Raw genomic sequence first — 22,688 nt, forward strand, 5'->3', positions numbered from 1 at the left:
CCAAATCAAGTTACATTGGTCAGTGATAGGGTAGGTAGATAAAGTTTATTTTAGCTTTATATTTTAGCCATATCTCAATCTTAGTTTCTTGTTTAAATAAATATATAAATATCTCCCAACCACTATGTTCTCCCCACCAGCCCTCCTGTTCTTAAAAGAGTGGTCTCTAGATTTTGCAGGGAATTGTGGAGAATATGTACAGGAACTAAAATATCTGGTGGGTTGTGTAAAGGCTATCGAATGTAAAATAAACCTAGGATTTCCATTTCACTCAAGTCTTCCCTGATAGCTCTGTTGGTAAAGAATATGCCTGTAATGCAGAGGACCCCAGTTTGATTCCTGGGTTGGGAAGATCCACCGGAGAAGGGATAGGCTACCCACTCCAGTATTCTGGGCTTCCCTTGTGGCTCAGCTGGTAAAGAACCCACCCACAATGCAGGAGACCTGGGTTTGGTCCCTGGGTTGGGAAGATGCCCTGGAGAAGGGAAAGGCTACCCACTCCAGTATTCTGGCCTGGGGAATTTCACAGTCCATGGAGTAGCAAAGAGTCGGACATGACTGAGCAACTTTCACTTTCACTTTCAGGGATATCCAGAGAATTCACTACCTTTGGGAAGCCTAGAGAAAAGAAGATGGTGTTGATGGGCTTATTGTAAATGGACTTCAAATGAAGATAATAAATCCTGAAATGCATACAGATGTAAAGTGTTATATGATAATATTGTGCTGTGCTGTGCTAAGTCGCTTCAGTCTTGCCTGATTCTCTGTGTAACCCTATGGACTATGCAGCCTTCCAGGCTCCTCTGTCCATGGGATTCTCCAGGCAAGAATACTGGAGTGGGTTGTCATGCCCTCTTCCAGGGTATCTTCCTGACCCCAGGATCAAACCTGCAACTCCTGTACCTCCTGCATTGCAGGCAGATTCTTTACCACTGAGCCACCAGGGAAGCTCATAATAATATTAATCCTACCTAATTTTGTCAAAAACCCTCATGAAGGTTCTTTGTAAAGGTTTGCACTTTTCCCTTCGTTCCCAGCCCCCACTAGAGTGCAGCAGAATAGAACGTTAAATTTATATTAGAACGTGTTTTAATGGTCCTATTAAGTACTTTGTGTTACTTTTTCTTTGAATGTTGCTTTTACTGCAAAATAATAAGGAACAGCAGACCTTGCCAGAAGTAAGAAAGGAGCCTTTTTCACACCTTGCATTTCCTTTCTATTTGCCTCCTTCCATTGGAAAAGACTCTGATGCTGAGAGGGATTGGGGGCAGGAGAAGAAGGGGATGACAGGGGATGAGATGGCTGGATGGCATCACTAACTTGATGGACCTGAGTCTGAATGAACTCCGGGAGATGGTGATGGACAGGGAGGCCTGGCGTGCTGCGATTCATGGGGTCGCAGAGAGTCAGACACGACTGAGCAACTGAACTGAACTGAACTGAACTGAACTGTCAATGAATTGACTGAAAATAGGTTATGAGCACAATTTATCTTATCCCTTATTTGGCTAAGATGTTTTGATCTCCAAAGGGTCAAAGGGTCAGTTTTTTCTGTTCAGATACAATTCGTTTAAAAGCATGATGATTAAATCTTCCTACACACAACAAGATCTAATGATTTCAAAGCACCAATGCAATCAAGGCAATTGCTGACATGGCCTTGAGGATACAGATCATTCCTGGCCTGGCTAGAGGCTGGTGGAACTGATTCATCTGCCATAACAGCCCTTCAGCCTTTGGAAGACAAGAGCGGGATCAGCATTATTGACCGTCTTACATGGTAGGATGTTTGTGTAACGATTTTTACATCGGTTCAGTGGAAGGTCTGCAGCGAAGTGTGGAATATCCAGTCCAATCAACTTCAGTTCCTGTAAATGACAGAAAACATTTAAGATTCCATCAGAGGGATTATTTGATAGAAGTCATTTGCAAAGAATAAGAAGAAAAATATTAAAAGTTAGAGTGGAAAAGTGTAGCCAGTATGTTGTAAGTATAGAGTTTCCTTAAAAACTAAAAGCAGAGTTACCACATGATCCAGCAATCCCACTCTTGTGGAACTGGATTATTGTCCACACTGGTTCACTGCTCATAGTGGATTATTTTTCACTTCCTGCCTCTAATAGAACTACCACGGTGATCACACCCCTTTGCCTTATGATGTTGCAGGGGTTTCCCTGGTGGCTCAGATGGTAGAGAATCTGCCTGCAATGCAGGAGACCCAGGTTTCATTCCTGGGTCTGGAATACCCCCTGAAAGAGGAAATGGCAACCCACTCCAGTATTCTTGCTGGAGAATCCCATGGACAGAGGAGTCTGGTGGGTTATAGTCCATGGGGTCACAGAGAGCAGACACAGCTGAGTGACTAACACTTTCACTTTTCTTTTGGCTCCCCTTTGAAACAGAGTGTACTTCTCCATTCTACTGCTGTCACCTTGCTTTGGGCCAATGAAGCTGGGTGGAACTCATGTCCAATCTGAAGCTTTAAATGTGTTTGCTCAGCTTGATTTTCTTGCTTGGGCTTCTGCCATATGGTGGAAAAGAATGTGCCCAGAGAAACTGCTGATCCCAGGATGAGAAGCCACATGGAACAGACCTGACCCTGACTTACAGCCTGAAGCAGAACCATCTCAGCTGTTCCCCAGCCCCAGTCACGAGTGAGAAAAATAAGTGTTGTAGGTCACCGAGATTTTGAGGTCATTTCTTATGTAGTTTTACGGCAGTAGTGGCGAACTAATGTAATACATAAATACCTTGGATAGGTAGGTGATCCCCGAGAGAAGGTAAAAATTGAGTGTACACTCTCAGGGTGTGGAAGAGTTGAAAACAGATGTGTTTCAGAGTTTTCAGGAGATACAAGGAAACTTGGAATTTATGCAGTTTGCAAAAATATTTCATATTCTATGACAAATTGTAGGTATTTCTCCTATAAGCAATGAACTTTCAAGAAAGTGTAATAAAGGAGAGAGTGAGGAACAAAAAGTATAGAACACTCTCCATGTTACAAGATATTGGATTGACAGTCACTAGAAGTCTGTCTGTTCTAAGATCTGTTGGATCATAGAAAGAGCAAGAGAATTCCAGAAAAACATCTGCTTCTGCTCCATTGACTGTGCTAAAGCCTTTAACTAGGTGGATCACAACAAACTGTGGAAATTCTTAAAGAGATGGGAATACCAGACCACCTGACCTGCCTCTTGAGAAACCTGTATGGAAGTCAAGAAGAAACAGTTAGAACCAGATGTGGAACAACAGACTGGTTCCAAATTGAGAAAGGAGTAAGTCAAGGCTGTATATTGTCAACCTGTTTATTTAAATTACATGCAGAGTACATCGTGAGAAACACTGGGCTGAATGAAGCACAGGCTGCAATCAAGATTGCTGGGAGAAATATCAATAACCTCAGATATGCAGAACACACCACCCTTATGGCAGAAAGTAAGTGAAGAGGAACTAAAGAGCCTCTTGATGAAAGTGAAAGAGGAGAGTGAACAAGCTGGCTTAAAACTCAACGTTCAGAAAACTAAGATCATGGCATCCAGTCTTATCACTTCGTGGCAAATAGATGGGGAAACAATGGAAACAGTGACAGACTTTATTTTCTTGGGCTCCAAAATCATTGCAGGTGATAACTGCAACTATGAAATTAAAAGACTCTTGCTCCTTGGAAGAAAAGCTATGATAAACCTGGACAGTGTATTAAAATGCAGAGGCATTTCTTTGCCAAAAAATGGCCCATATAGTCAAAGCTATGGTTTTCCCAGTAGTCATGTATGGATGTGACAGTTGGACCATAAAGAAGGCTGAGCTCCAAGGAACTGATGCTTTTGAACTGTGGTGTTGGAGAAGACTCTTGAGAGTCCCTTGGACAGCAAGGAGATCCAACCAGTCCATCCTAAAGGAAATCAATCCTGAGTATTCACTGGAAGGACTGATGCTGAAGCTGAAGCTCCAAATCTTTGGCCACCTAACGTGAAGAGCTGACTCACTAGAAAAGATCCTGATGCTGGGAAAGATTGAAGGCAGGAGGAGAAGGAGATGACAGAGGATGAGATGGGTGGATGGCATCACCAACTCAATGGACGTGAGTTTGAGCAAGCTCTGGGAGATGGTGAAGGTCAGGGAAGCCTGGAGTGCTGCAGTCCATGGAGTCACAAAGAGTCAGACACAACTGAGCGACTGAACAGCAACAAAGAAATCTGGTAACGAAACTGCAAAATAAGGATGGAGCAGTAGTGGGTGGGCGAACCCTTCCATGAAAATAGGAACATTCAAATATTTGCTTGTGTGTATCAGGACCATTATAAATTCTATTATCAGAAACTGCATTTACAGCAATTTTTATATAAACAGACAACCAACATACCTCAGAAAGTCTACATTACTGGAAAAGGGGGTTTCTGAGCTGCTAAGTTATGTGTGGAAGGAAACAAGGGGTTGGAGTCAGACTACCTGAATTTCCCCAGAGGCATCTGTTATGCTGTGGTCTACAAGAATGGTGCTCCCTGGAGTTGTGCAGTGCATAACCAGTGCAGCAGATCACATACAAATCTGAAGGCAATATTATGTAACCATATGTCTATGTAACCAACTACAAAATGGGGTTACTTAGGTAGTATGCATTTTTCTAAAAGACTATTAAGTGAAGAAGTATAGACACCACTTGCTCGAAATTTTATTTACTTATATGGGATGCTGGGGCTTCCCCAGGGGCTCAGTGGTAAAGATTCTGCCTACAATGCAGGAGACGCAGGAGATGCAAGTTTAATCCCTGGATTGGGAAGACTCCCTGGAAGAGGCCATGACAACTCACTCCAGTATTCTCACCTGGAGGGTCACATAGACAGAGGAGGCTGGCGGGCTATAGTCCATTGGGTCGCAAAGAATGGACACAACTGAAGTGACTGAGCCTGCATGGGATGCTACTCTTCATGATTCCTCCCAATTATTACTTCAAAGAATCAGAAGCTGGAGGTATACTTTTCAGGAAAAGGAATTTTGGAGCACCTTTGAAAAGAGCTGGAGACATTTGATCATGTTTTGAGAGATTGAACAGGGAAACTCTGTGTGTGTGTGTGTGTGTGTGTGTGTGTGTGTGTGTGTGTGTGTGTGTGCCTTTAGTGTCTTGACTCAAGTGCTCATGCAAAGCAAATATTGGAGACACCCAGTTCTTGGGAATCTTGCTGCATCCACAAAGAAGTTTGTCAGTAGCTTAGGCTGTGTGCTAAATGAAATTGGAAAGCAAGCTGTAGACAGCATGAATGAACTGACTTGATTATCCAGATTTCTCTCTTCCTTTGATTTTTTTTAATCATTTTCGCTTTTCAAGCTCACAAAATGTCAAGCTCTTGGCCCAAGTCGAAGTCAATCTCAAGACCAACAGTGCTGACTTTGATCTTCAATTTACACTTTTGGATGTTTTTCCTATCTCAGTCAAAACCCTTACTTGCCAAATGCCATCAAACAGAAGTTTGTCATTTTTCCTTTATAACTGCTTTTTTTTTCATTTTAAAAAGGATTGTCAAAGACTGATAATATTCTTATAAGAACCAAAACTTATTTTTAGCAAACTTCAACCTAACCAGTGTTATTTTTGGGTTACCTCCTTTTGGCAGCTCTAAGCTTACTTAAATGATGCTTCCTTTGCTTAAAATATTTTGGAAACATACCTCCTTTGGGGAGTGTCTTTATAGATAAAACTGTCTACATTTTCATCTATTTCATTTAAATAAAGTTATATAAATAAATTTATTTATTTATGTAAATACCTGGCTTATTTTGGTGGAACACTGATAAAGTGTGTGCACATATGCCCAGTTATGTCCAACTCTTTGTGACCCCATGGAGCCTGCCAGGCTCCTCTATCCATGGGATTTTCCAGGCAAGAATGCTGGAGTGGATTGCCTTTTTCCTCTGCCAGGGGATCTTCCTGACCCAGAGATTGAATCTGTGTCTCCTGCATTGGCAGACTGATTCTTTACCACTAAGCCACCTGGGAAGCCCTTATAAACTGTAGGGTCTTGAAAAAGTAGGTTAGCTAGTTCTGTCATTGTTTAATTCTCTGTAACATGTTGTTAGTTTAATTATGTATCAGATAAGATTAATAGTTTTTCCATACCTCCCTGATATATGGTGGCTATCATATGGAATGATTAAACTTAGTAAATATCAGTGCAACACTTATTGATCATGACTGTGAAATGCTTCTGCTAGGATTCTTTGTTTTGCTTTGTCTGGCTCCATTATTTCTCCCTCCTTTGCCATTTGTGCTAACTGTACAACTCTCTCCACTAAGCCCTCACTTTGCAGACAGACTGATCAACCACAGGAAAAGGCCTCCGGTATGAAAAGAAACTGTGGAAACAGATTGACAGTCAGCACTAGAGCACATATGGGAGCTGACTAGCTGATAGAACTTTAATTGTGTGTTGCCTTCCCGCTATAAATGCCTTAAGTTGATAAGAGACGTTTAATTGGCTGAACACTGTAAATGTAAATTGCCAAAGTTAAATTGCAGCAAAGCAGGGAAGGCAAGGGTACACAAAATGCCTTGCAATCTTTTGTAATTTAGGCTGTCACTAGGTAGGAAATTAAATACTAAGTTTCTAGCCCAGTAGCTTTGCAGTTATTTTCTTTCCAGCCAGATGGAAAGTCCAGTGGCTTAAATCTTCATGAATGCAAAGTATGAGGTGATAGCCTGAAACCCACATACATCATTTTTGAATTTTCTTTTGCCAGTTTTGTTTCTAATATAATTTATCATTGTGGGTTTTTTCCTAGGTTGCTCAGTCATCTATCATGGGCTAAATCTGATCCCTCCAAAGATATGTCCACATTGGAACCTTGTTAAGAAAGAGTCTTTGCAGTTGTAATCAAGAATCACAAGATAAGACCATTCTGTATTATCTGGATGGGTTCTGAAGCTAATGGTAAGTGTCCTCATAACAGTCCCCAGGAGGGACTTTCTTGGTGGTCCAGTGGTTAAGACTCCAGGCTTCTAATGCAGGGGATGTGGGTTCAATCCCCGGTCGAAGAAGTAAAGTCCCACATGCCATGTGGCATGATCAAGGAAAAAAAAAAAAAGATGGAGGCAATGTCGAACATTAAATAAAATAGAGTAAAATAAAACAAAATAAGATAAAAGAGAGAAGAGAGCCATGTGAGGATGAAGGCATTGATTAGAGCTATATAGCTACAAGCCAAAGATGCCTGGGTCCACCAGAAGCTGGGAGAGACAAAGAGAGATACTCCCCTTGAGCCTTGGGAGGGAGCACGGCCTTGCTAGCACTTTAATTTTAGATATCTGGCCTCTAGAACTGTGAGAAAGTACATTTTTATTGTTTGAAGTAATCAAGATTATGGTAATTTGTTGTGGCAGCCCCCTAGAAAACTAACAGAGTGGCTGAAGCCAGTGGCAGTCTATGTTGTGTTGGCTGTGTTTGAAGCATACAGTCTTGAAAATCAGAGCACAAACACATGCCCTGTATTTGTCAGGTTGGGTTGCCGTAAGAAAATGGCACAGGCTGAGCAGCTGGAACAGAAACGCACTTGTCATAGTTCTGGAAGCTAAGATGTCCAAGAATACGGTACCGGCAAGGTAGGTTTCAGGCCTTCCCTAGTGGCTCAAATGATAAAGTGGCTCAAATCTATCTGCATTGTGGAGTCCTGGGTTTGATCCCCGGGTCAGGAAGATCCCATGGAGAAGGGAATGGCTACTCACTCCAATATTCTTACTGGAGAATCCCATAGACAGAGGAACCTCGTGGGTTACAGTCCATGAGGTTGCAAAGAGTCAGACACTACTGAGCAACAAACACACACATATATAGGTGCGTATGTATGTGTGTGTATATATATGTATATATAATGTACAGTAAGTCTAACTGTAAGTGACTAACATTTTCACTTTCACTTCAAAGTAGGTTCCATTGTGAGGCTTCCCTTTGTCTGTAAGTGGCCACAATCTTGGCTGTGTGCTCACACGATCTCTTGTTCGTGAGTACATGGTGGGCATTGGGAGGAAGAGAGAGCAGGGTCTCTGGTTTCTCTTCTTATTAATACAAGGGAATTAATCCCATCATGAAGGCTCCACCCCCATGATCTTATCTAACCCTAACTATCTCCCAAAGGCTCCATCTCCAAATACCATCACACTGGGGCTTGGACTTCAACATATGACTTTGAGAAGTGGGGGCAGCTTCAGTCCGTAACACGGACCCCCATCTTCTGAGAACAGCACAAGTTGCATTCTGGCTTTAGAGTCTATAACAATGTCAGCAGCTAAGCAGCACTTGTTTGCTTTGGGATAAGGTTGGACCTTAGAGTCTGATGAGCTAGATGACTAGACTACAAGACAAGCCAGGAGAAGCAATGGGGCCTGTGGTGCTGACATGAGAGGTTCCATCTATGGCAAGTGAAAGGTCCTGTGGGACTGGGCAATGACTGGTTACTTTTCAGGTAAACCCAAAGGGAGAAGAAAGGATTTAGAACAAGGTATCTGGTGAGGTTCTGTATTAGTTCCCTAGGGCTGTCATAACAAAGTGCCACAAGCTGGGTGGCTTAAAAATAACAGGAATTTCTCATCTAATAATAAAGAAGGCCAGGAAGCCCAAATCAGGGTGCCAGCAGGCACATGTGTCCTCTTGAACCAACAGGGGCATCCTTCCTTGCCTCTTCCTAGCTTCTGAAGGTTTCTTTGGCTCCCTCACTTGCAAGTGCATGATTCCAAGTTCAGCCTCTGCCTCTGCCACTTGGTCTTCTTCTTTGTCTCCGTGTCCTCTGTCTTTCCATAAGGACACCAGACATATTGGATTAAGAGCCTACCCTACTCCAGTATGAACCCATTCATTTTAATTACATCTGCAATAACTCTATTTCCAAGTAAGGTCACATTCTGAGGAATGAGTGATTAGGGTTCAAACATATCTTTTGGACAATATGAGTCAAACTTTAACAGGTACTCTGAAGGAAGAATGGGAAACTTGGACACAATGGAAGACCAGGAAAGAACAACGTCAGCCTCAGGAAAGTCTAGCAGTAGCTAGTAGGACCCTGGATTCTAGGATGGGATTTAAGGGAAATACTCCAATCACTGGACAAATTACCAGTACTGGCATTTGGAAGCTGAGATCAAACTGAGGCAAGGAGGAAGAGCAGAGAAAAACCAGGTCTGGGAACAAAGTAAGACCCCTGGTATAAGACTGTTGAAGATCTGAGTTGATTTACTTCAGCAATGCTGCAGGTAGATCTCCAGGGAACTGGAATGAAGCAAGTAAAAATAGCTACAAATAACAAGAAATCAAAGGTCATCTCCTGTGAACCATGTGGCAAGTGGTATAGTTTTGTTTTGACCTTTACAGCCACATTTCTAAGCAAAGGTGGTGAGGGCTCTCCCTAGCATCCAAATCAAACACAAAGCACAGAAATTAATGGCAAAATGAACAATATGTGCCATGTCTTATGGGCTCTCCAATTCCGAGTTCTAAAGTCTGGATCTTCAAAATGTTTTCAACGTGAGACACAGGAAATGAGGAATTGAATCTAACCCCTGGATCTCAAACCTCCTTAAGAAAAGATGTATGTTTTCATCATAAGGATAATCAATCTTTCCAGTATATTCAAAATCATATGTAAAGTTAAAAAGGGAATTTGTTCAGAAAATGCGAATTAGCAACTAGTGTAGCTTCATGTTGGCCTTCCCAGGTGGCTCAGTAGTAAAGAATCTGCTTGCAACGCAGGAGACGCAGGTTCCATCCCTGAGTCGCGAAGATCGGCTAGAGAAGGAAATGGCAACCTGGCTCCAGTATTCTTGCCTGGGAAATCCCATGGATAGAGGAACCTGGTGGGCTACATTTCCACAAGGTCACAAAGAGTGGCACATGACTTGGCAACTGAGCACACACACATGTAGCTTTATCTATGACTTACAGTTGTAAACCCAGACATTAGTTTCAATTTGCTTGATGCTTGTAAATGATGTAATTTCTCAACATGAGCATGATCTTTCAAGGTCAGTGTCAAAGTGAATACATTTGACAAAGTATCTTTTGTCACTCTGAATGAATATGAATACAAAGTGAATAAGTATTCACATAAATGGAACAAATAACTATACAGATACTGACTTAAGCTAGTCTAATTGATTCAGCAATCTCTACATGCTCTTGAACTCAGTAGACCTGAATCTGAACAAACTCCAGGAGCCAGCAGAGGACAGAGGAGCTGGGTGTGCTGCAGTCTATGGAGTCGCAGCGTTGGACATGACTTAAAGACTGAACTACAAAACAACAACAAATGCTCTTGAGGTCCCATTAGAGCAAGAAACATTTTTCATTCTTAAGCCTCCATTAATGATCAAGTTCTGGAAAATTTGAGGGCTGCCATGTGAAAGGTTTGACGTGCACCCTGAAATCAAGTGTGGATGTACAATGGGCCTTTGAAAACAGATGAGGTTCCTCTGACTCTGAACCTGAGGATGTGGGGGTGGGGTGGAGCTGAAGGTTGTCAACTCCTGCTGCTGCTGCTGCTGCTGCTGCTAAGTCGCTTCAGTCGTGTCTGATTCTGTGCGACCCCATAGACGGGAGCCCACCAGGCTCCACTGTCCCTGGGATTCTCCAGGCAAGAACACTGGAGTGGGTTGCCATTTCTTTCTCCAATGCATGAAAGTGAAAAATAAAAGTGAAGTTCCTCAGTCATGATCGACTCTTCATGACCCCATGGACTGCAGCCTACTAAGCTCCTCGGTCCATGAGATTATCCAGGCAAGAGTACTGGAGTGGGTTGCCATTGCCTTCTCCATGTCAACTCCTGGGAGGTTGTCAAATGAAAAAAGAGTCAGACCACTGGGTCACTGCTTAAGCAAATGTTAGTACACTACCTACAGTCTGAGCCTGTGATTGAAAACGGACTTCTAGAGAGTAATATGTATTTTCTCACTAGAGCAGAGATACAATATCAGAACTTGGCACCAAATAAATTACATATTTTACCAATAATGTTTTAAAAACGAAGGGATATGCAAAAGAGATTAATAATAAATAAAAACATTAAACATGTCTCCAAGTCATGGTGTGATGGCTGATTCTATGCGTTAACGGCTACACTGTAGCACCAAGCTGCTTGGTTAAACGTCAGTCTAGATGTTGGGTGAAGGTATTTTTTAGTTGCAATTAACATTTAAATCAGTAGACTTGAGAAAGTAGATTAACCTCTATAAAACAAGTGGATCTTATCCACTTAGTTGAAGGTCTCAGAAAAAAGATCAATGACCCCTGACAAAAGAGAATTTCTATTTCTAGATTGCCTTTGGACTTGGGGAGCAGCAGCACCTTATCCCTAGACCCCTTACAGATTTCAAGACTAGCCAGCTTCCACAATAGTGTGAACCAATTTCTTCAAGTAAATCCTTCCATTCATCTCTGTATTTATCTATCTATCACCTATTTCTATTATATGATCATATATAGGATAACATCATATATAGTATACTTACAATAACTATAAAATACAACAGTATAGTAATCATACAATATATGGTTCCATAATAATATAATTAATTTAACGTATATTACATATGTGTGTATGGGCTTCCCTGGTGGCTCAAACAGTAATCTGAGCAATGCAGAATCTGCCTGCAATTAAGGAGACCCAGGTTCTCAATCTTTGAGTCAGGAAGATCCTCTGGAGAAGGGAATAGATACCCACTCTAGTATGCTTGCCTTGAGAATCCCAAGGACAGAGGAACCTGGTGGGTTACAGTCTCTGGGGTCACAAAGAGTCAGACACGACTGATGCAAGCATGCACAGCAACAGTTTAGATTTTAAACTGAGTGACAGTCACTCAGTCATGTCCAGCTCCCTGCGACCCCACGGACTATAGCCTTCCAGGCTCCTCTGTCCATGGGATTCTCCAGGCAAAAATACTGGACTGGGTTGCCGTTTTTCAAACTGAACATAATTCAACATAACAATTTTGGGAATAATGCTCTCTCTCTCTGGTTTAGCCACGTGGTTCCAGTAAGAATTCCTGTTCTTCTGTGATTCTGCGCTCCCTGGCTACAGACAGTGTGAACAGACACCATGACCCATGCCAGCCAGTCAGAATCCTCTCTGCTATTTTTCAAACAATGAAAAAGAAGGAGAGCCAACAACTCCCGGAAACCGCAGGTGTGATACTCTTGAAATGGAGCAGGACTCTAAGGTCCTTTCTCCTTATGTCCTCTGCCTGCCTTTTGTCTGTGGAAAACTTTAGCCTAAGAATAAGTTTAATCAGAGAAGTGAGAACATGTAGAAAGGAAACAGTTAAAGGAAACCAAATAATAATACTTAATAATAGTCATTAAGTATAGTCAAGGACTTTTAGTTCCTTCTCAAGGAAGATCTAAAGGGCTATAGATAATATTCTCAAGGCCTATAGATAATATTCTCAAGGGCTATAGATAATATCCTGAACCATGTCCTGTGAGCTGTTTCATAGATACTGAAACCCTCACCAGGTGGAAGAAGTTAACTGTATGATGACTAGACTGTAGCCATGACATAAGCTGCCACAATTTTGAGAATTGGCCTCAAAGAAACAGAAATGAGTAGACCCTGGACCTGAAGATTAACTGTACCTAAAACAACCAAGATGGTGCTAGTCGACCACTGATGACCAGTTTCGAGATGACTGTCAGAGCTGACTCCTATTTCTGCATGTAGCTCCCTCCTTCTGTCTATAAAAGCTCTTGCCCACTGGTTGTCCGTGGGGAGAGTTGACCTTTGGACAGGCATCCAAAATAAAGCAAACTTGCCTTTCCAACCATCTGGCCTCTTTAATGATTTTTGAGCGATTCCACTTTCGGCAACACTCTGAGGCTGTCGGTGGTTCCATAATCCACTATGAGAAAGAGGTTGGATTAGGCCAGAGAAAGTGAGGCCAAGGCAGAGAGAGAAGTAGAAATGAGAAATTTCTATTTCTCTAAAGAGGGGTTATCTGGCCCCTGATTTTAGCCATTCCTGAGTCTCAGCTGCTTCCCTGCTCCCCTCCTGGTATAGCCACTCAATCCTCCCTTTGATTATATAAGAGATCTTAGCTTTCATTTGAACAAGTTCCCGTTATGTTTGGTCTAAACCAGTTTGAATTGTGTTTCTGTCATTCACAGAATTTTTTTCTGCCTGAAAAAAAATATTTTCTTTTTACTGGAAAATGATTCTCTGAATTTTTTTTAAAAACGAGTGATGCAATTCAGAAGCGCAGTAACAGTTACACTGGGATTTGATGGCATGAGCTGAGAGTACTTCAGCAAAGTACTGAAATCTGCCTGCCAGCAAAGGCAATGACCCTGGTTGTGCCAGTGAGATCAAGTCACCTAGTAGGAATTAAATGGCTGAGGCTTCAACAAAGTTGAAAGTGTACCTATACCATATTGTATTGACCAAAAAGTTCATTTGGATTTGTCCGTAAGCTGACATGGAAAAATCCAAACGAACTTTTTGGCTAACCCAATCAATTTCATCACCATGATGAGAATTATTTAGATATTTATTTTCTTCTGAGTTTAGCCCTATGTTTTCTTATAAAAAGCCTCCTTCTTTCATTGGTATGCTTTTCTGAAATACCATCTTCCCATTTTGTTGTTGTTTAGCTGCTAAGTCATGTCTGACTCTTTTGCGGCCCCATGCCCCATGCCCCATGTCTGACTCTTTTGTGGCCCCATGCCAGGCTCCTCTGTCCATGGGATTTCCCAGGCAAGAATATTGGAAGCGGATTGCCATTTCCTTCTCCAGGGGATCTTCCTAACTCAGGAATTGAACCTGAGTCTCCTCCATTGGCAAGTGGATTCTTTACCACTAAGTCACCACGGAAGCCCCCAATCCTCCCATAGATCTCCATTTCAAATTGGGTTTCTGTTCTTTGAGCACCTGGTGTAGCATTTATAATTTCATATGCCACCTGCATACAATGGATAACTCAGTTAGGCTTTATGTGACATTTCTCAAGACACAGGTGATAGTTGGGGGCTTTGTATTTGATAATGTATGAGACACTTCTCATCCTTAAATCACCTGTTGGGATGAATATCCACACCAGGACTCCTGCTGCTTCTTGCAGAACAAAGCTATTCTTGACTGATGCGGGGAAAGAAGAAATGAATATGGATAATGAGGAGAAGGCAGCTTTATTCACCAGCCTAGTGTCTCACAGGAAAAAAAGCCTAAAAGGCTTTAAAGAAAAATGACACAATGTAGAAATCACTTTATCTTTCCTGTCTTTTTGGTCCCTGTGAATCACGAGTCACCTGAGCCTTGCTGTAGAAGGCTGCAGACTGTGTTCTGAGCTGTGAAATATGTGAGAAGAAAACCTGGGGACCAGCTGTACCCCTCACACTACAGTGATCCTAGACTCATTTCCATCTACTCTGACACACATTCTTGGATTCAAAGAAAAAAGTGTGCTTCAGAAAAAGTAGATGTCGCTAATTTTGTTCTTCTTCTACACAAAGCATGTGTATCTCTCTCCAGTTTCTCCAAGAAAAGCAAACAAAACCTTGCACGTCCAATAGACTGCCAAAACTCCCAAGGTTATAAGAAACACCAGGCTCTTTTATGCTCAGGAGACAAGGGGCTCCAGTCCAATTCATCCACCATCCACACTTACCGTGGCCTAAATGACATGAGAAACACAGTAAAAATTCCCTGAAAGAGAAATTGCTCTGACTCTCAATCCTCAGTTTGCTTCCCCCTCACTTTCCATCCCCTGGTTTTCAGTGTTACCATGGAAAACATCTCCTGTTACCATGTTTGTTCACCCCAGTGCCTACATCTATTCTCTCTTTTCCTTCGTTTGTGCCACCCAAATACTGACCTACCAAGGGATGACACTCTTCGCTCTGAACCAGCACCCTAGACAACCCTGAGCCCAGTGATCATTCTGCCCTTTATGAATCACACTCAGCATTGCCCAGTGAGCAGAGGATTGATGCAGGTACAAGTCTGCCAGTTCCAATGCCCCCAGAGGGCAGGAAATACTTTATCTACTCACCTCAAACTGAAGAGAAAATTTATAGTCAGAGTCTTTGGCCATGTCCTTGATGTAGGCATCAAAATCATCCAGTTGAACCGGGCTTTGTCAAACACAAAGAAAAGTACATTTTAAAAGTCCTGCTGATAGGTATCATACAATGTTTAATGCCTTACTTCTTTAACAAGAAGAATTTCCTTGTAGAAAATAGCTGTTTTATTTCTCACAGGTTAGCACTCATTTTTTAGGGTTAAAATTACCAACCCTAATATATTATAATTAAAAAAGAGAGCCCTATATACTTAACTTCCTTGAGATAGGAAAAATCTCTAGATTTTCCACTGACTTTTACTTTAGCAGCAACATATTTCACACACACATATTCATACACACACAGGTATATGTATTGTTTCTAGAAAACTCCAGTTTATAGGAAAAAACAAAGGATTAGCCTGAAGACCTGTTTGAACTATAGTTTTACTTTATTTACTTAACTCCCCTGAGATTTAACACGCTCATCTATGAAATATCATGGGGCACTTACATCTCAAGGTTGACACTTGTAAATCATAGACACTTGTAAATTTAAACAGTTTGACAAAGGCAGGGAATTGTGTCTCCCCAGAGAAAGGCTGGAAGCACATCTCCAGGGAGTTCCCAGTGCCTCGCTCAGGGAGGGCTGTGTTCAGAGCCTTGCACATCTCCAGAAGTCTCAAAACAGTTTGTAAGTAAAATAAAGTAACACATCCGACTTTACATTTCTGCATATGCCACAGAAGTTCTCGCTCTGTTTTTGTTTTGTGGAATAAGAATTTAGTTGTATTTCCTGTAGTTTTCTCTAGCTGCTTATCTCTTCTAGAGCTTATCTGTCCCAATCTGTTCTCGGAGTTTCTGCAAGACACAGCACTCTGTCACCTAACCCAAGCCTTTCCACCTTACCAGGGTCCACAGACTTAGCCTTTCTCTTAGTCTTGCTGCAACTTACTCAGCTTATGTCATCCACCTGTGGTCTTATTTCTTATTAGCAAATACATAGCATATAATAGATATTTGTTCAAAGTTGTTGATTAGCTCCTCTGATTAATTTATGTTAAGATTTTAGTAGATTTTAAGGGTATTATGCCTCCCAGATAACACAAATTGTAATGGTTTTATTTAATAATAATAACACTGACTGGTACCCTTAAGCGTGTGTGTGTGTGTGTGTGTGTGTGTGTGTGTGTGTGTGTGTGTGAAATCACACCAGGGAAGCCCTTAAAACATACTATAAACTGTAAATATGCTTACGTGTTATCTTACTTGGTTGATGGTTGAGGTTAGACATGGACAACATTAGCCTCATGCTTGGGCTTTCCTGGTGGCTCAGATGCTAAAGAATCTGTCTGTAGTGCAGGAGATGTGGGTTTGATCCCTCAGTTGGGAAAATCCCCTGGGGGAGGGAATGGCTACCCACTCCATTATTCTTGCCCGGAAAATCCCATGGACAGAGGAGCTTGGTGGGCTATAGTTCATGGGGTCACAAAGAGTAGGACACGACTGAATGACTAACACACACTTTCACTTCACTTCTCAGAAGGAGCTCCAGAGAGAGCCAAGGCTGAGACAGTTAAGTGAGGAATTCAAGATCTTAGGGCTACTAAGCCAGAGAAAGTGAAAGTGAAGTCATTCAGTCATGTCTGACTCTCTGTGACCCCATGGACTGTAGCCTACCAGGCTCCTCCGTCCATCGGATTTTCCAAACAAGAGTACTGGAGTGGGTTGCCGTTTCCTTCTCCAGGAGATCTTCCTGACCCAGGGACTGAACCCAGATCTCCCACATTGTAGGCAGATGCTTTACCATTTGAGCCACCAGGGAAGTAAGCCAGAGAATGCTAAGGATAACCAAGGAGAAGGATTCCTGGTTAAAAGCTTTCTCATTCAAACTTGCCATCCTTCTAAAAGAAAGCTAACTTGGGGGCGGGGGAGAGGGTCCCCTCCCCGCTCTCTCTGAGCAATATGATGACCTTAAAATTGGGCTTAATGATTCTAATTCTCATCCCACTAGGAGGAAAATGGGATTAGAAAAAACAAAAGCAAGAAGGGGAGGAAAAAGAAAGTCAGAGGAAGGACCAGGAAGAAGGACGGGCATCAGGGAGAGGAGGAGAAGAGAGAGAAAGCTGGTAAGGAGCAGAAATCAATCAGGGTGGGGAGGATTTAGACCAAGGAGGGAAAGAGGAGGTGAGAAAGGAGAGGAACGAAGGTAAGTGGAGAGAGGGAAGGTGGTGATGGTGGGGCATTTAGACTGAAAGAGAAAAGATAAAGAGAAAGCAAATGGAAAGATGGAGGGAGTCCCTCAAAAATGACCTGTAAAGGAGAGAGGGCTAGAGGGCAAATGAGAAGAGGGAAGGAGGAAGTTAGCTTGACATGGGGTTTTGGCTTACGGGCAGGTTCCGCCACATCTATACACCACTCCAAACTTGAGTCCACCCCCTGCTTCTCCTCTCTGCCTCCATCTTAGGTCCCCTCTCAGTCCTGAGACTCCAACCTCTAACTGCGCTTATCTATGCCTCTGGACCTCACTTAACAACCCATCTAAAAATTTTGGGCAACAAAGTGTTTCTGTCAAATCATTCCTTCCAAGCTGACAGTTCCTCTCCTCTGCTTTGGCTGATCTTGCCTCTCCTGCCTCACTTGATAGACGCCAATGGAATGAGTATTAATTTGAAATAGATTCAGGAAAAAATATTCTGTCATCTACATGTGCCAAAACATTATATGTCACTCAAAGCTTAATAGAAATATTTTGGATTAACTTTTCTTTTGTGTTATGTACTCCATTAGCACAGATACCATAGAACTGATGGAAATTGGCTTAGTTGGCTCCTTAATGAATTCACCAATACTCTGTCCCAGGCAAGTATCTATTTATAGAAATTATTGACTCTTCATGTATAGAGTTTTTAACTAAAGGCCTAGAGGTGATACTCTAATTAGGCTTTTGAAATCAACTGATAGTTCATTTTCATCCCTCAGAAGTATAATTCTTATGATTTAACCATTCAGTAGATAAGTGAAACCACAGGCAAGCTAAAGCAATTATCCTTTTCAATTTATTATAAAGATTTCCTGAGACAGCATTTATCAAGTATTTGTTATAACATCAAATAGAGTAAAAGCCTTTCCCCTGCAATAAGCATGACATTTGAAGCTACAAAATGGCAAAGGTTTTTGTACTACTTTGATGTGGCTAAACATTATATATTTTTTATAGATGTAGAAGAGTAGACATCCTTCTGTAAGACTTTTATAATTCCTAACAACCCATTCTTCCTCAGATTTCATGCAGTGAGAATTTTTCTTATTCTTGAAATGTTTTCTGTTGGTACACTTTCTTGGTGGTCACTGACATCCATACGTATAAACACACCAACACGTAATATGCATTTGCCTCTTTCTTAAGCTTCCTTCTGTTAAAGACACACAATCTTTTCAATTTGGAAAGTGAAGATCATTATGAAGAATATTTTTAAATGAAATAATAAGAAAAACTTACTTAGTCAGTTTCCTCTTCTTTAAGCCATTTTTACTCCTGAGAATTAAAAAAAGAAAAGCAAATTTATCTGGGCTAAAGAATTGATTAACATATAATTAAGCTTAGGGAGCTTTAAATAATTATTGTATATCAGGCACCTCTATTATATTAAATTTTTATTAAAAATGCCAAATTTGTTTGATTACTTTCCCTTAAATGAAAAGATAATGATAAAAATTTCAGATTCATTAAAAAAATTCCATTAGATTTCAGAAGCAACCTATACTTTATATTTCAGATTTGCAAAAAAGCTGAGTTCTAGAAATATAATTTCTTGCTCCTAGGTATTAAGTTGCTGAAGTGTTTTGTAAATATGTAGAAATATCTACTGGGTGAACACTCCAGGTTCTACAAGCAAGAAGGGAAAAAGTTGGGAAATAAAGGTGACAGCTGATGGACAGAGAATGGACATACCGGTTTTTTACTTAAAGACTAAAAATAACATTTTTCAGACATTTTCAACAGGAATGTGAATTTTTGCTATCAGTGATGCCATGTGTCATAAATTCTACTATAGCATTGTTCTTACTCAGTTTTGAACAAAGTTGTAAGCTATCTGAAGAATTGTACCTATTACTTGCTTGTTTCTGATTCATTACTAGTCTGCAAACTCAAACACATATACTACTAATTATGCTCCAGCTAATTACATTTTAAGAGTATTTTAAAGGGTAATTATTTTCTACCAACATGTAAGATAACTGACCTAAATTACCTAAAGCTAGGATAGTATCTGCTGAAAGCCTTAACTATTCTATTTAGATTGTCTTAAATAAATGGTATTGATACATGATTGAGTGTTACAACTTTTATAAGTAGTTTTCATAGGCCTTGAAATACTGATGGGAGCACCCAGACCTTCAAAGCACAAACAACAGGTAGTAAATAGCCTGTGATCTGAGTACCCTTATGTGACAAAATATTTATTGATATTTAAAACTATGAATATTTGGGTACCCTCATTTCTGGAAATTCATTAGCAAATGAAATACTACTTCCTCTGGAATGTCATAGCACTTGATTCATGGAGTATTTCTCATGTGGTCTGACCATGAGTTGCACATGCCCTCCTTGCTAGACTGTCCTGTGCCCTCAGAGCTGAGTACAGTTCATGGAACACTAGTGGGTGGCCAATAAATGCTTATTTAATCGAATTGAAAGAAAACATCTTCATTATATCATCCTCACAACTTTACTTAATGATGCAATGAAGAATTGGATATTAGGCTTGGTCTCATGGAAGATCCCACTGGGGAGATGGCACTTGCGGGTGAAGAGGAAGTAACAGAAGGAAGGACGGATTCATAATCGAGAGCGGTGTTTCTGTTTTTCCTTTTCTAGTTTCAGAGAGTTTTTATTTCTTCCCAATTCCTAGTGAAGAGGATCCATTCAATAATTCTGGTCATTTCTTTTCTCCCTCGGCTTCTTTTTATCTTCCATATTTGGGAATTAGAAGGAATAAACATTCAGGTTTTTACTTTGCCTCATCATCATCTCCTCCCACAGGAAACCCCCCCAAAACAAAAAAAAACATATTGGACAGAGCTGTGCCGCATAGGTGTTTGGGAACCTAAAGAAATCATTTCTTGAATAATTTTCTTAAAGTGGAGTCATTGCTTTCCAATGTTGAGTTCGTTTCTGCCATACAATGAAGCGTATCAACGATGTGTGTACATCTATCGCCTTCCTCTTACCCCTCCCCCACCCCTCTAGGTCATTACAGAGCATCATGCTGAGCTTCCTGTGCTACTGAATAATTCTTTCACTCTGCTCTAGTAATGAAGAAAAGTTATGGCCAACCTAGACAGCACATTAAAAAGCAGAGATATTATCTTTTTCTTAAGCTGTGTGAATTTCTTTTTTAAAAAAATTATTGATTTTAATTGGAGGCTAATTACTTTACAATATTGAGTGGGTTTTGCCATACACTGACATGAATCAGCCATGGGTTTACATGTGTTCCCCATCCTGAACTCCCCTCCCACCACTCTCCCCATTCCATCCCTCTGAGTTTACCCTGTCTCATGCATGATCTCAGAGATATTACTTTGCCAACAAAGGCCCGTCTAGTCGAGGCTGTGGTTTTTCCAGTAGTCATGTATGGATGTGAGAGCTGGACTATAAAGAAAGCTGAGTGCTGAAGAATTGATGCTTTTGAACTGTGGTGTTGGAGAAGACTCTTGAGAGTCTCTTGGACAGCAAGGAGATCAAACCAGTCCATTCTAAAGGAGATCAGTCCTGAATATTCATTGGAAGGACTGATGCTGAAGCTGAAGCTCCAATACTTTGGCCACTTGATGCGAAGAACTGACTCATTGGAAAAGACCTTGATGCTGGGAAAGATTGAAGGCAGGAGGACAAGGGGACGACAGAGGATGAGATGGTTGAATGGCATCACTGACTCAATGGACATGAGTCTGGGTGAACTCCGGGAGTTGGTGATGGACAGGGAGGCCTGGTGTGCTGCAGTCCACGGGGTCACAGAGTCAGACACGACTGAACAACTGAACTGAACTGAACTGTAATGATAACTTACTTAACCTTAGGAATCATACATTTACTTCCTGTAGGAGGAGCCCATTACTTTAGCGCCTGATGAAAGCAGAATTTTAGCATAATAAGAAACAATTCTGGTAACTCTGGAGGTTGCCAAAATAGTTTGTAATTCAGAGTGGAATTAAAAAAAGAAAAACACAAAACCTTTCTGTTCCAAACAGACTTTAAGGGAAACCAGGAGGAAAAAAATGTCTGTGGTAGGGTAACACTGAATAAATATAGTGCTGAAATATTAAGCCGCTACTGTTCCACAGCTGTCTTGAAACCTGATTCAAGGAAGAGAGGCACTACTTTTTTCTTTCTGTCGCATTCACTGATTGAATGAACCTAAAATGCAATGTGAAATTCTACCACATGTTTTGTGTGCTCTTGTCTTAAGTATACGTCTTTATAGTTTGTGTATGACTTCCATTGTTCTGATTAGATTTTACTAAATTGCTGAAGATTCCCAAGGGTTCTTGTTAGGTAAAGCTATGGGACATGCCAGGACTGAATTGTGGGACTTCACAGCAAGACTGAGAGAATGTTCCCACATTTTCAATGGCTGTACTGATCCTATGACTCAAATCAAGGGAAAATTGGCTTTTAAACATGTAAGTTCAGGCTTTGCTAGCAGTTTTCCCTTCATCACTTTATGGACAGAGCTCATGAGTGTGTGCATGCCACAGTGAGCATTTTGGGTGATGTTGAGGTCATCATCTTGTCATTGCAAAAGATTTTCTGAATAACTGATTAATAACACCCATCTGACATATAGTATATACACATATAGGATTATGTACTTCTTTTGCTTTTTCTCTTTCACTTGCATGAGATATGGTTCAAAACCCTAATGACTTCAAGAAGTTAAGATGCACTAGGAGGTGGAAGGGAGGTTCAAGAGGGAGGGGACATAGGTATACCTGTGGCTGATTCATGTTGATGTATGGCAGAGACCCACACAATATTGTAAAGCAATTATCTTCCAATTAAAAATAAATACATTTTTTAAAAAAGATGCATTCTTTATAAGTTCTTCATGATTATGACTGTCTTGGAAAGCCCACCAGAATGGAATTCATTCCAAGAGGAATATCAGGCAATGGCAGAGACATGGGGTCTATGATGGCTAAAAACAAGCACAAAGTAAACCTGAAAACAATAAACTCAAAAAGCTCTAAATTTCCTAAGCAGTATGTACTTTTTCATGATACAAACACAAATCATCTTCACATCTTACATAGGCCTTTAGAGTGATGTCATTCTTTGAATAGAACATGCAACAAACAGGAGTAAAGCTGAGCAGTAATATTGCAACATGCTTAAAATACTGACTATTAAGGATTTAGAACAGGCAGATGAGTACGTGCGTAGAGCATGAGGTGACTATGATAGTAAAGAAAAGACAGTAACAACACTGAATCTGGAGAGAGCTGGTCCCAATGAGATGGTTTTCTTTGAATAGGAAATACAATCTGAGATGACTACAGTCAGAAATCCTGGCAGAATGCAATTTTAAGATTAAGCCAATGCACATATAGGCTCCATGGTGATTCTGCCACTACTTGGGAAAAGATGTGAGCA

General features: G+C 41.0%; 1 protein-coding gene across 1 annotated transcript in view; it reads right to left on the reverse strand.

Moving 5' to 3' along the window:
• The window catches only part of PTPRO (protein tyrosine phosphatase, receptor type O), a 270,106-nt gene that overhangs the window by 22,856 nt on the left and 224,562 nt on the right, over positions 1–22,688 (reverse strand). The window contains exons 18-20 of the mRNA XM_018048437.1: positions 18,531–18,566; positions 15,020–15,101; positions 1,778–1,868 (exon numbers count right to left, since the gene is read on the reverse strand). Of these exons, the coding sequence (XP_017903926.1) occupies positions 1,778–1,868; positions 15,020–15,101; positions 18,531–18,566 (209 nt within the window). The remainder of the gene's footprint in view (positions 1–1,777; positions 1,869–15,019; positions 15,102–18,530; positions 18,567–22,688) is intronic.

The sequence above is a fragment of the Capra hircus genome, chromosome 5 (assembly GCF_001704415.2).
Source record: "Capra hircus breed San Clemente chromosome 5, ASM170441v1, whole genome shotgun sequence".
Classification (NCBI taxonomy): domain Eukaryota; kingdom Metazoa; phylum Chordata; class Mammalia; order Artiodactyla; family Bovidae; genus Capra; species Capra hircus.